We start from the raw sequence: 15,167 nt of genomic DNA, 5'->3' as shown, positions 1-15,167 counted from the left end.
TCAGTGGTTAATAGAAGTTACACAATAAATGAATAATAAAATGCATAATATTGAATTTCATTTTTAGTAAAGTAACATATTCATAATTTGTAATTCAAATTGTATTCGTATATCTAAATATTATCCTATTTGTATCCTCAAAGGTTTTAAGTTATGTATAATTTATGTAAATAATTCATATTCGACGATATGGATGCACATACGCCGACCTTCTGAATTACCGTCTAACCTCTACGCGTCAGGTAGCCATCATTTAATATATTCAGACCCTTGATACCAATTTTAACACATTATGAGTTACCTTTATGATATACATTCATATATTAACGCAAATATTACCTTCATCTGGCTTTACTACTCATTGTTATTGTTACTTACTCAAGTGGCCCTTTTTCATCTTTCGAAAGGGTTGCGGATGTAAGCGAAAGCGTGCCCGTGGCCCCGACCTAAGGCGTTGGAGGAACCGAGGGATTTAGTGGGTATGCCCCCCATTATGGGGGGAGAGCCCCACATGACTACCCCTGGGCGCGGAGTATGCGTAAGAAGCATTCCCCTCAGGCAAAAAAATGGTATAGGGTTACTTAATAGATTTAATTATTTTCCTCGGATAGGTCGTGTATAGAAACTAAAATAAGACATCAGGTACTCTACGATATTAAAAAAGTAAATAGTAAAAACTCAGTAAACTTTATAATGATTTATTCGATGATAAATTAGGCTTTGATTAACATTTATAAAACTAACTTAACAAATCATTCGGACATTCTGAACCGTTTATTTCTAAAGAATGCCTTAAATGAAGCCTGGACATTTTATACTTTCTGTTTCTGTACACAAATAAGGTTATACCCATTGCAATCATTAATATTGACAAAACAGAGCACCAGATCAAAACAACCTTAGTTAAGGAGGAATCTTGCAAGTTATCGTCAATTTTATGTTTAGTAGTTGTTTCGAAATTATTGTCTCCACATTTTATACCATACACATTATCTTCGTGATAGACTTTATCTATGGATGTAACTTCTAATAGTCTTTTGACTCCGGATTTCATATTTCTAACGATTTCTTTACACTGCAATGGATTACCTCCTAAACTTAAGACTGTAAGATTGGACAATGTGTGACTGAAGTTCTCCACATCCACAGATTTAATTCTATTGTAATCGATTATAAGTTTCTTTAAAGCCTGACATTCGTGGAATACGTTCACATCAAATTCTAAAATATTATTTCTTGAAATGTCTAAAACTTCCGTATTATGCAATCCCTTTAAACTACCATAACGCAATTTAGTCAAATGGTTTGATGACAAGTTAAGTGACTTTAATATTTTCATATTGTTGAATATTCCTGGTGGTAAATTTTCAATAGTATTGTTACTTAAATCGACAAGAATTAAATGATCAACGTTCTTGGAAAAAGTGTTGTTTATTGTTGATATATTGTTGCTGCTTAAGTCTATACCTACCAACTCCTCGAAATATTTTAAGTCAACATGTGAAATACGATTGTGGGCAAGATTAATGATACTTACATTTGACAATGCATTGATTTGTGGAACGTTAAAATTTTTTATCTTATTGTTAGACAATTTTAATACTTTCAAATTGGGAAACATCTGAAAATCCGTGTCATTTAAATTAGAAATATTATTAAATGATAAATCTAGATAGATTACATTTCTTGCATTAAATAGTGAGTTCGTAAGTTTCGTCAATTTATTGTTACGTAAATTCACAGCTTTCAAATTTGTAAGTGTTGTGTTAATTAAACTGATTTCACTTATATTATTGTTTGAAATATCTAGATCATACATATTGTTTAAACCATAAAAATTATTCGGTCCTATAAATTCAATTTCATTCACTGAAAGATTCAATCGAGCTAAAACTGGCAGATCAATGAAAGCCATATCATTTATTTTATTTATTTTAAAATTACTCAAATCTAGATATCTCAAGAACTTAGCAGGACTAAATGTGTTTTGTTCAATCGTCCCAACAAGATTGTTTCCTGTGATGTTTAAATATTGTAAATTTAACAAAGGTAGAGAATTTTGTTGGATTTCTATTATTTTGTTCATAGATAAGTCTAGTTTTATAACTTGGTTATGGTTTTTAAACAAGTTTTCTTGTAGGAATACAATTTTATTATAACCCAAATATAAATGTGTTAAATTATACAGGGTGTTATTTACAAAATCTAAAGTTGTGATTTCATTATATGATAAGTCTAAAATTTGTAAGCTAAAAGAGTTTTGAAAACTGTCCTTGTCAATGTATCTAATACTGTTTGAACTTATATTCAAAGAAGCCAACATTGTTATATTAGAGAAAGCATTTGCATTCAAGCTAGTAATATTTTGATGATTCAGATTCAATTGAGTTACAAAACTTAAACCGAGAAATGTAAATTTTGTTACATTACCAGATATCAGATTTCTATCTACGTTAAAATATGTTAGTTTACAATTCTTGAAAGAATTATCTTCTATCGTTGTTATCTGATTATTACTTATGTCAAAATATTTTAAATGTATGTTATTCTCAAACATTTTTGCATCTATTATAGATACTATTCTATTATGACTTAGATCTAGGATATTCAAGTCAGGCGACTGATTAAAACAATTGGACTCTAACACTTCAATAGCATTATAGGACATGTTTAATTTTTCCAAGGCAATTAAACGATTTACTTCATACCCTGAAATTTTTTTAAGCTTATTAAAAGACAGGTCTAATTCTTTTAGAGATTTCAAATTTATTAATATCATGTTTAAAATCTCAATTATATTATGTTGCATGTATAAATACTTTAAATTTTTTAGCAAACCAAAACTATCATCTGAGATATTTCGGAGTTTATTATTTTGCAAAAATAACGTATTAAGAATTGGAAAATTATTAAATACGCCAGATTCTAAACTATTCAGCTGATTATTGGACAAATCTAATACGACTAGCACAGAATCTGGCATGGAACTTGTCGCCAGAGAATTGGGATATAATTCTTCGATTTCATTGTTAGATAAATTCAGATGTGTCAGATAACCAAAATTTTTGAACGTATCATTTTTAATTATTTTGATGTGATTGGATGATAAATCAACGTTTTCACTTTTTGTGTAATATTTAAATGCATATGATTCTATTTTACTCCAATCGTTATCTATGGCTTTAATTTCACGCACTCTCGAGTCAAAGTTTGTTGAACCAAAGAAACTTGCACTTAGAGTTTCACTTCTGGAGTGCCTTATTTTAAAAATAATGTGCGGTACTGAATTGCAAGTATAAAGTGAAGAAGAACCAGCAAAAATATCGCAGATTACTGTGTATCTGCACCCATCCACATAATCTTCAACAGGGCATTCATTTGTAGAATAAACTGACGGTATGATAAGACTGAGACTGGCCAAGTCTGAAATAAACGCAAAGTTTATATTATTTCTCAAACGTTACGTTATTGAATTTCTTGATATAAATTTCAAATACACTATATTGTAGTTTTTGATTCACGGAGTTGGAATAGTATCAATTTACTACTTCTCCATGTATCTCTACACTATTATACTTGGAATTAAACCCTTACATATTCTACTACACAGTTTCTATACAATTATTCTTCACTGTATTATTTGTCTTTATTGTTTACATACCAATCTCTTCCCATAATATCTTTATACCTCGCTGATATTTCGTCTAAACAACTTTCAAACTTCCTCTAATACACTCTTCGATTAAAATCACTATTACTTTTCACTATGACAATGTAAATAAAATATTTCTTTTGACGTCAATTTGAAAAATCGCATCAGTGGCTTTGTTCTATATATGTCTAACCAATTTACATTTTAATATAATATAAAATTAAGATATGCTTACACTTTATTAACTTGTAGACCATTTTGGTATCCGTAAGTTTAACACTTACATTAAAATTTAAAAAATTAAACTTTTAATTATAACTGCTCCGTTTCACTGTACCATTCCAGCGTCACTGAGTCAATTCAATGGATGTGGGATCCGAAAGATAAGGGATGGCAATTCTTTGTTATAAACGAGAATAACAAAAGCAATAGAGTTGACACCGAGTTAATAAAATAACTTTCTTAACTTCACCATTTATTTTATAAATACCAAATGTAACGGATACTTATTCAAAAATTTAAAAAAAAAGTTTAAAAAAAATATTACATTGAGAGACAATATTCATAACATTTAGATTAACACAACTATAATCAACATGCCAATAAAACTGTATATGAAAATCTATAAAAATTTAAATAATTCAATTAAAATTACTATCACGAATGTCTATACATTTTTGTTCAGTACCGGAAACTTTTATCATTCACACAAACTCCATACACATGCGTAAGTAAAATATATCGCCAACGCGTTTATGAATGTATTTTTAAAAACAAATGTTGTGTTTTTCCATAACAATTATAAAACCATATAACTTCCCTCTCTCTAAATTGTTTAAAATTATATTACAGTAACAATCATTTTTGTTGTGTAATGGTCTGTCCCACCAAATTGTAAATTGTCTGATAACAATCCAAAGTGTAATAGTGATGGAAATATCGGATTTTGTTCCCTTATCTGAGAGTGACGTCATTTTTAAACTATCCGAGCCTCTATCAGCCAGTGGTGGGACAGGCACTAAAACTTACAAATTTGATTATGCGTAAGGGATTCGTTTGATTGTTGATGACAAATTATTCTTGATGAATTTTGTTGAATTATTATTAGTAAAAGCGTGTTGAAACTAAACTATCGTACAACTGTTTAGTCTTGCTTTGATTCCTATACGGAGGTGGGCACACTATTCAATTTTTAGTTGTGCTATACAGTTGAATTGGCTACGAAACAATTGACAATCGCACAACAGTTATGCGATAGTTTAGTCAAACGTGTGCGCCCGCTCTTAAAAGAGAATAAATCGTTGATTATTAACTTCGTTGTATACTTCGCTACGCCATCTGTTGAAGACAGGGCAAAATAATTTTAATTAATCCTTCCGAAAACAATTTGTAAATGTTAAGAACCTTCCAATATTATGATGTTAAGGTACAGAATGTTTGGTATTGCTAGAAGTAATTTAAATAACTAACTTAGATAATAATTTTAGACCGTAAATAGAAAGAATTTAAGATTGATTTAAAATAAATACAAATAAAACAGTCTAGTAGGTATTTATAAAAATATTTGGGGTTCTCAAATACCAAAGAATTTTTTAAATCGATATAGTCTAGTATTTTTTTTTATAACATAAGGTGGCAAACCAGCAAGCGGCCACCTGAATCCGCCAAAATGACGAAATGACCGCTTCCCATAGACATCCGCAATTGCTGATGCGTTGCTTACCGTTATCCGACGGAGGAGGAGACGCACATAATGAGGATATTTCCCCTTCCTATGCATCTCCTCCACCGTCAAATCCACTTCTTGTTCCCATCCTGTCTTTATAACAAAAGGATGGTAAAAAGTGAGGGACTTAAATTAGACCTCCGGCACCGAACTCATCAGACGAAACAGGACTTGCTTCCATTTCACGCCTGTCTTCTGTGTGGTCGTGGTATTGCACCGGGCGTGCCGACCTATTCGTGCTAAGATGTTAAAGCGAGCACTGCCACTGTTAGAACCTATCTAGATTATACAAAAAATAATAAAATATCTAGTTACATAAAATGACAAATACTTTATTATAAATTGTTTAAATTTATAATAGCGTGTTAAATTTAAAAAAATACAGTGGAACTCCAAATTTCGTTAAAACAACGTCTCTCTGTTAGTGTTATGAAATTTTTAAATTTCGTTTCAATATACTGCTGTAAGGGTCATAGTACATTTTATTGGTATAACCCAAAGATAATGCTTTTGTCGGGTGATTGTAACGAAATTAAACATGAATCATATTTGATATCATTTATTTCAATGTTTAATTTACTATTACATCATATTTTGTATGGTTATTTAATTGAAAAAACTATTTATTGCTTCAGTGAGAGATTCTTGATAAGATATGTTTTTACAAGCTATCACGACCCAGGTGAAGCGGGCACTGCCCATGGACGTATTTGCAGACGCGTTAACAACCTTTAACCAACAGAGGAGACGTCATCTTATCACAGAACAAAGATATGTCCCCTACCTATTCGTCCCATAACTCGACAAATCCACCTTCCTTTTCCGTCCTTTCCTTGTATTGAAAGGATGCAATGGAGATAAAGACTAAAATTAGACCTCCGGCACACACACTAGACGAAACGCGGACTTGTTTTTTATCCGGCCGGCCCATTAGTAGTAGCATATTTGTACTAGTTTACAAATCAATTTACAGCAATACTTTTCGTATTCGCTTACATTAACATAGTAAATACTGGCTAGTTTTGTCTAAGGAAAACTATTAAATATATATCTCGTTAAAAACAACAAATCATAATGACCCACTTTAAGTACAAAGATTAATAAATCGGAATGCAATTGAAAGAATATAAATTAAAAGAAAGTAAACTTTATGTAGCCAGATGTAATTTACAGCAATTGAAGTCTGAGAAAAATAAACGGTTGGAAGCAATTAAAGCCATTGGTGGAACAGTTTAAAAGCATCGTTTTTGATATAATATTTCTTCTTTTGTTTTTAGATTACCTCGATATCTTTAATAGTGATATAATCAATTCAAAACCGACTTTGAGTCTCCAAATTTTAAGGTGAGCTGGTCTAGTATAGCATTATTGTTACTGTGACCTTCAAGAAAAGACCATAAACTCTCTTAAAAGCCACAAAAGCAAATGTGGTACCTTTGGCGTTGCGAATGTCTATAGTCAACCATACTCTCCCGATGCCGGTTGACTTTTCACATATATTTAAATTTCTTCGCCGATATATCATGATGATTTCCTTTCGCATAAAAAGTCAGATAAATATACATATGAAATTGTAAAATCGATAACACATTAGTACAAGTCGAGGATCGGAACTGTACGTATATGTTATAGTCATACAATTCTTAAAGTAATTTTGAATCTACAGGATAAATGAATAATTAATTACCCTAGCGTTTGTATGCTTTAGCTTAATTAATTAGAATGCGGTTAGGAAGTTACAAGCAATCGCTTAATTACACGCTATGTAGCAGCGAGCTAGTTATTCGTGCAAGACTATGGTAAAGTTACCATGATTAAGGCACGCCGTTTCTAACCGCAGATGTCCACTACCGAAGTAGTAACACAAATATTATATCTCAGTTTTTTATGGACATTATATTATGTTGACAGTGGTAGTGCCGCTTTAACATCTTAGCACGAATAGGCCGGCACGCCCGGTGCAATACCACGACCACACAGAAGACAGGCGTGAAATGGAAGCAATTCCGTGTTTCGTCTGATGAGTGTGGTGCCGGAGGCCTAGTTTAAGTCCCTTTCTCTTTACCACCCTTTTCTTATAAGGAGAGGATGGGAAGGAGAAGTGAATTTGATGGAGGAGGATGTAGGTAGGAAGGGGAGATATTCTCTTCATGTGCGTCTCGTCCTCTGTTGGATAATGGTAGGCAACGCATCTGCAATTGCGGGTGTCTATGGGCAGCGGTCGCTTCGCTATTATGGCGGATTCAGGTGGCCGCTTGCTCGTTTGCCACCTTATGTTATAAAAAAAATGTGCAGTAAAAAGCTAAGTTAATTTATAATGTCAAAAAGTTTTATGCTACACATTACAGTTGTAAACTCTGTTAAAGATTGTCGACAATCATCATTATTGTCAAAACTTCTTTGTTTGTTCAGTTTTCCTTATGTTGGTCTATGTGACCTGTTGTGAGTTTGCGACCAGTTAAGGTTATTGGTTCTTAACTGAAGTATTTTAATTCAGATTTTTTTCATAAAAAACTTATATGAGAAGTTTCCAAGTATATCAGTAGACAAACGTCGTAATGAGTATCTGACGGGAACGGCTAACGAAATAAACTTTTCTCGGTTTGCCCAAACTGACGCTAGCAACTTTACAAATTTGCCCGGGGATTGCGTATAAAACTTGGTAAATATCTCTGGGGCACACACATCTTTTGGCCCGAAGCCGAATGTTTCATGAATAAAAAACGTTTTCATGTATCTCTGATTTCACGTTATTCAGGCGCACGTGTTTTTCACCTTTTTTTTGTTAATTTTGCATAGATTATTTTTCAACTGTGTTGAATATGAACATTAATTAACGATGTAATGAGGAACGGTAACGGATCTCGATTAAATTTGGCACATATGTAGAACATAGTCTGGGAATACATATAAAAATTTGTTGTAATTTTTATACCGCACTCATGTATTCGCCGACAAAAGTCATAAATGAAAATATCATATCTTATTTTTAGACATAGAAGAAATAATGCGAACAACTTATCTAATACAAGTACAAATGATTAGTTACTTTAATATTAATAAAATTAAACTCAAACAATCAACACTTATTTTGTTAGTATCTTGGTGGTGTTTGAATTTTCTAAATAATTAAATTTAATTAGCAATATTTTAAATAGAAAACGAAGAACACAAGAGAAAAATCTAACATCGTAAATGTATAATCAGATTGTAAAGGTGTCAGAAGCCGTGACCTATTTTATAAGCTAAGAGGTATTTGGAAATAATACCAGTTTTATGACAGGGAGCAGATTCCCCAATTTTACGATCCTCACTTTCAAACTTAACTTTTACGATCTAATATCTATTCCTGTATGGGATTTACCGTAAATTTGTTACCTGATGGTACTTTTTGAATCAATACGCCAACTCTAAACTCATAATAAACTAAATTCACTTTGTTGTAATGCAATTAAAATTTAACCATATTTATTTTAGCGCTTCAGTGGCGTGTAATTTTTTATTAATCCGTGTTCGAATTATACGGAGTCTAAATAAAATATGAGAATATATGGGGTATTATAGACAGCTACAAAGGTAGAGAAAGTCCGAAGAAAGTATAGACGGATTGTGTAAAAAAGGATATGCTTAAGAAGGGAGTGGATTCAGATATGACGATTGATAGAGATGTATGGAAGAGCACATACTGTGCTGACCCTCCATAAGACAAAAGCGCTCTGCATTCATGATCATGAGTATGAATAAATAACGTAGATAGTTTGTACATTAAAATATTTCAATTACGAGGAAGTTTCATAAACTCTATTTTTTTATATTGCACATCCTTGAAAACCACTAGACAGATCGCTTATAAAAATAACTAACATGTTAAATAACTAGCATCTAAAACTTTCTATTACAAGGGAACGGCGCTGGGTCACGTTTTGGACATTCACTACAAAATACAAGCTTCATTTTTCTTATCGGACACCACCGTTAGCTTGAAGTAAACACTTAAACCCTCTGATATCTCTAACCAATGTTTAGGAACATTACTTTTTATGCAAACGATAAATCAAATGTTATAGCATTTCAATATTATGGTCTACTTTAGTTTTTCTAAGAGCGGTCATACACGGATTTTTAATGCAGTAAGTTCTGAGTGTCAAGGTTACGGATAATTGCAGTTTCCATATAAAATTAACTTTCGCCATACAGATACCACAATTTAAACAATACAGTAAATTCCCTACATGGCGGTTCAATATCATTTTCACTAACCACCCTCATAAATTTAGAGGACCCTAAACCATTTACGGGGCTCCTAATAAGAATATTATTTGATCAAAGATTATTATTCTTAAATAACCAAATGAAGTTTATAGTAATTTTAAACAACATGAAAGTTAAATAATTATTTATGTTGCTTAAAAAATAATACAAATAAAGAACACGCTTGATATCGATCGTAAAGCAAACGAATTCAGTTAATTGGTCACGTAGTAACACGTCTTTAGGTACTCTGTCGAGTGGAATGCGGGTACAACTAATACGAGTGTATTTATCGTGGCCTGCAAAGGAATTATGTGATCATTTGGCCGGCAACTCATTTAGGAGCATGTCATAACCAGAGACCGGAGTAATCAAGACGGTAATCAAGAGGGAATGTAGTTTTGTAAGATGTCTTTATGCTTGCCACATCGTTCTCTTTTCGAAGACTTGTGTATGAACAGTTAGATTACAGGTTAGCTAATTTCAAATATTCTCTATTTATCTCTTTCTTGGATGATAGAATCTTGTTTTATTTCTGTCTTAATCATTAGGTTATTCGAATTTGATTATTCTGGCACATCCATCGGAATACATCAAGTAATTTCTTAGTAAATGTTCTAACCTTTTGAGTTGTTCGATATGTTGTTATTTCATAAGAATTTCATGATTCGGCTAATGGTTGCGGCGCCGATGGAAAAGGTTGAAGTTCGCAGACAGGTCGCTATAAAGATGCTTTAACAAGTAGATTATACAAGACCCTAAACAAACCTGGACAAGCGAGTACAGCATAAGTGAGTGTATTGTTTAGTCCTGACAGATGAACTTTTTAAGCTAGAATCTAACTTAAAAAATGTGCGTGAGAAATATTGCGGTCCTTTGATCATTTGCTTATAAACTCGAGTATAATGAGAAATAAAAAATGTTAGGCTTAAGCATAAAGGACAAATATGCAATCTTTGTTTTAATATTAAAAGTAAGTAATAAAATATTTTATTAATAACTTAATACTTCATAAATAAAAATGTATAACAAGTCTATAAACCATTATATGGATAATATAATAGACTTGATGACAAAAAGTTTGTGTAAGTGCCATCTCGCGGCATTATAGGTAAACACAAATCAAGTAATGAATGAACTTTCATAAATCATATTATATGATGGTTTCCAATTACGAGGAAAATGTTTCAATTCCTAGTAATATGTTTGTTTTCATAGCGTATTGATAATGTTATCTAAAATTATGTTTTATTGTCAGTATTTTTACATTGGTATTTTTACTATTAAATCGGACGTAAAATAAAATCTGCTTATTTGAGTGTTTCTAAAACTATTTTATTTGAATAAATATCTAAAAAGGTTTGATAACCTTAAATGTATGATCCCTCTATCTAATTATAATCTATACTAATGTTTTAAAGAAGAAAGATTTGTGGTATAACTCAAAAACTACTGGGCCGATTAAAAATTCTTGCATTTTTAAAAAGCTATGTTGTCACTGAGTAACATAGGCTATTTTAACTATTCTTTTTTTTAATTCCACGCCAGCGAAGTCACGAGCAGCAGCTAGTATTGTACAAATAAGTAAAAACTTCGAAGAATTCGTTTAATTTCTATTTCGATGACAAAAAAAGATTCCATTTAATTTTAAATTTGAGAACATTTCCAAGAAATATATCTGTCTGGAATTATTTTTAATAATCCTTTTCAAAGGAAAACGGCTTAATTTCATGCTCTTGTGAGGCGAGGATAAAGTAACTTGAAGACTTCTCTGTAACCCGATATAAACTTGAAGTACTGCCAGCTAAATGGCTTTTAAAGAAGAGTTGGTTTATTTATGCTTTTTATACAAAGGGTTTTGACTTATTGCAATTTTTCCGACTATCTAAAACCTTTGACTAAACTGTCGCATAACTGTTTAGTCGCGCTTTCATTCCTCATCATCTCCCCTGCCTTATCCTACTCCCGTAAGGTCGGCGGACCGGTTTTTCGTCCTCCAAATAACTCTATCATCCGTCATCCCTTCTTGATCATCATCGCGCTTTGAATCCTATGAGCGTCAAAAAATTAAGTAGTATGCGCACTTTGTAAGGTCATATGAATCAAAGTATGACTAAACCGTTATCCGATAGTTTAGTCAAAAGTGTGCGCGCGCTTTTACTTCTGCAACTAAACAGTTTAATTGGCTGTTCTACAATCGAGAATCGCACAACAGTTGTGCGATAGTTTAGTCAAAGTGCGGCGGTTCTTAATGTCACTATTAATTTTACCATAGCAATAATCAGTGAAGTTTTCCATACATTTCTATATCCAATGATTTTAATTTTTGCATTAAATTATTTAGGTTTTTTTAATACTTTGTCTTGTAGAAGTGACAACGACAACAAGACAACACCACACAAAAATGTGTATATATTTTTTTATATTTACGATAAAGTTTTGATAGAAAATGTTTTAATGGAATACATAACTAATACCATAATAAGGTTATTGGAAATTCGTAGAATGCACGGGTCAAGAGACATGGAATAAATTAACCCGACCTATCTCGAGTTGACGTTCAAGATGTCTGCAACATTCAGCGCTGTGATTGGAGAAAAAAACTTATTTTCAAATTCCTAATTTAAATTTCTGAGATTTTAAAAAATGTTTAATGACTTTGCGCATTTAAAATCACAGTTATTGTTGATTAGCTGTTCCCGTGCGGCTTCATCCGCATGAAATTATGAAAATGTTATTTTATTGTTTACATTAGTCAAATTATCAATAGCAAATGTCAAAATGACATGACATGACAAACTTTGGCAATCTAGCTTCCTTGATGTTGGCAGCAACTTATGGTCTCTTTCCCACATTAGGGTTTTTATTCAAAATATTTACTCCCTAAGTTTAATAGCGTGAAAATAAACAACCTAAAGCGTGACGTAAGTGTAGGGTTTTTTATTAAATAAAGTATTATCCAAAAATATGCTTTAATTGCTGACATCATAGACAACAAATAAGAGTATGTTTGCGCTTTATTATAATAGTATAGATAACTAGTTATGTTTTCCTTTATACTCGTAGTTAACTAGATTTATTTAATTTCATAAACATTCGTTCTCTAAAACTTAACTGTTTTGGGTGCTTAATTAGTCGTGTTGTGTATAAGGAAAAAAATGCAACGGAACAAAAAAACATTCTATTGTAAGAAAAAAAAGCAACTAAACGAAAAATTCTCATATACGTTTTTTTTTTTTCTGACGAATACAATTTCAAATAAAACATGCCATTACTATTAATACTTAAAAAAATATTGAACCAATTAATTCGTTTGGAATGAAAAGCAATTTCGGAAGCAATATTTCACAGCGTTTCTACTTTAAAGCGTTTCATATCCCTAGACAGTGCATTTATCTTTTGGAAACACATACTTATTGTTTGTTGCATTCACGTGAGATACAATAAAGTTTATTAAAGCGAACACGACAAATGGACGTGAAAACACTAATACCTAAGTTCCTGAAGTGAAAACATAGAATAATTGTTTTATTAACAACAAAATATTAACACAATTTTATTTATTTACAGATTCCGGTCTCATAACCAGTGAATCAAAGGTAAATACTGCTCTTTAATAATCACTAAAATAGAACATAAAAAAATTAGAACCTTCTTAATAAGTACCTTTAGTCTACGCTTTATACTACTATCATTCACTTGCGACACCGTCTACGTGAGTATTTAAAAAAACAAAAGAAGCTAGCCATGTGTTCTTTCAGACTATCCTCTACATCTATGACAAATTTCATCGAGATATATTCAGCAGTTTAGGCTACAAACTACCAAACATATACATCTAAACTTTCGCATTCAAATAAATAAAAACCTCTTTATTGTCATTATAGATACAATAGTTATTTTAAAAAAAATATGATAACAATGATCTGCAGGCTCAGTGAACATGGCCAATACCACGATTTCCGGCCTTTTTTAACATTGGAATGATTTTTGTAAGATTGTATCGTATTTAGTATTACATTTAATAGGTACGGTACTTCATACCGGAAACGGGTAAGAAGCCACTCGTATGAAGTATCTAGTCCAACAATTTTCAGAGAAAATACCCGAGTATTTGTAGACTCGAGCCCTTTAACTTTGTTCATTGCTCGCTCGAGAGTAAAACTCGATTCAAACCTTTTGTAGAGAGCCCAATAATAATTGAAGCTTAATAAAGTTTGATATTGATGATAATAATAAATTTATTGATTTAATTTAATATAGATTGAGAGCGTCGGTGGCTCAGTGATTTAAGCACTTGATTTGTAATCTACAGGTCTTGGGTTCGAATCCCGCCATGTACCATGTACATGAATTTTCATATGTACAAAATTTACCCGACGTTCTTACGGTGAAGGAAAACATCGTGATGCAACCTGCACATATCGGCGAAGAAATTAAAAGATATGTGTGTAGTCAACCAACCCGCACTTAGCCAGCTTAATTGACTATCACCTAGTCACCCTAACTTAGGGTAGGCTCCGAGCCACTCGGTGGGGACGTATAGTGATCTGATGATGATGATTTGATACAAGTCAGAGAACAATACTAAATTACTTCCGAACTAGTGGATCAAAAAGGGTACTTTAGTTAAAAGAATAGATTGTTTCATCGCCAGTTTATTTTTTTAGTTGCACAACTAATAATCGAGTAGTGTGCGCACCTCCATATAAGCTTACAAGAATCAAAGCGAGACTAAACAGGTGTGCGTACGGTCTTATGTATTTATAGGTTGCGTGCATATAACACTAAGTTTAGATATCCAAAGATAAGTTAGACTTTCAAGGATAGAATGATTAATGGCACAATAAGTTGGATTACGCATTCTCAAAGCATTAAGGGACGCGACAGGTCTAGATTTTGTTTATCGTCCGAGGCATATCTCGACGAAGAAAAATTGTTTTCGTATTGTTCAAGGAGTTTTTACATGTTTTTTGTAAAAAGGAAGAATTTAATTTTTTTGAAATTAGAACTCATTGTCAATGTCATTGTAGTTTCTATGTCTTTTTCTGTACATATTTTACCAATAAACATGTTTCCATTAAAATGATTTTCTTTCCAAATCTCTTAAGATATACACGTATATTTAAATTTTTGGGCTACTTATGGATGGACGTTGGATGTCTTACATTGTTTTTATTGTTTTGGTGTTACAAGTAGCTATTTAAGGGATTTATGTTCAAATGAAGAATTAATTATATAAAATAAAAATGTATATGTTCTTTTTCTTTCCAAGAAGTTAAATTTTTTTATGTTCTTTTCCTATTTTTCGACAATGCACAAAATGAAGTTTTTTGGTATAATTTTTCATTACTCTTGAATTCTCTAAAACATCTTTTAGCGTGTCTTTCGATCACGACAGATATCTTAAAGTTGTTAGAAGCCTTTTTCAGAGCGAAGAAATAATTTTGAAGATAAAGAAAACGTCCGATTCGAATAGAACTTTCTCAATTTTCTTTTCGCCATTGATTGCGATGTTCAAAGAAAGTTTTATTTCGT

General features: G+C 31.9%; 2 protein-coding genes across 2 annotated transcripts in view; one reads left to right on the top strand and one right to left on the bottom strand.

The window, feature by feature from the left end:
- Positions 1–682: 682 nt before the first annotated feature.
- Positions 683–4,007, bottom strand: LOC106102524 (chaoptin-like). Its single transcript, XM_013282035.1, has 2 exons — positions 3,888–4,007; positions 683–3,423 (listed from the first exon to the last, which is right to left on the bottom strand). The coding sequence occupies exons 1-2, from the start codon at positions 3,907–3,909 to the stop codon at positions 740–742; spliced, it is 2,706 nt and encodes a 901-aa protein (XP_013137489.1). The 5' UTR covers positions 3,910–4,007; the 3' UTR covers positions 683–739.
- Positions 4,008–13,203: 9,196 nt separating this feature from the next.
- Positions 13,204–15,167, top strand: part of LOC106102059 (hemicentin-2-like) — a 91,840-nt gene continuing 89,876 nt past the window's right edge. Inside the window, exon 1 of the mRNA XM_013281466.1 lies at positions 13,204–13,228. The gene's annotated coding sequence lies outside the window, so the exon portion shown is untranslated. The remainder of the gene's footprint in view (positions 13,229–15,167) is intronic.

This window comes from Papilio polytes, unplaced genomic scaffold (assembly GCF_000836215.1).
Source record: "Papilio polytes unplaced genomic scaffold, Ppol_1.0 DF823923.1, whole genome shotgun sequence".
Classification (NCBI taxonomy): Eukaryota; Metazoa; Arthropoda; class Insecta; order Lepidoptera; family Papilionidae; genus Papilio; species Papilio polytes.
The sequence above is the reverse complement of the archived record's forward strand: the minus strand, read 5'-3'. Positions and strand labels throughout refer to the sequence as shown.

Bases quoted from the DNA above. Each gene is read 5' to 3' on its own strand.
- LOC106102524 (XM_013282035.1), bottom strand. From the start codon at position 3,909: ATGGTCTACAAGTTAATAAAGT. The intron at 3,424-3,887 runs GTAAGCATATCT...CGTTTATTTCAG, and splicing joins GGTCTACAAGTTAATAAAGT to ACTTGGCCAGTCTCAGTCTT.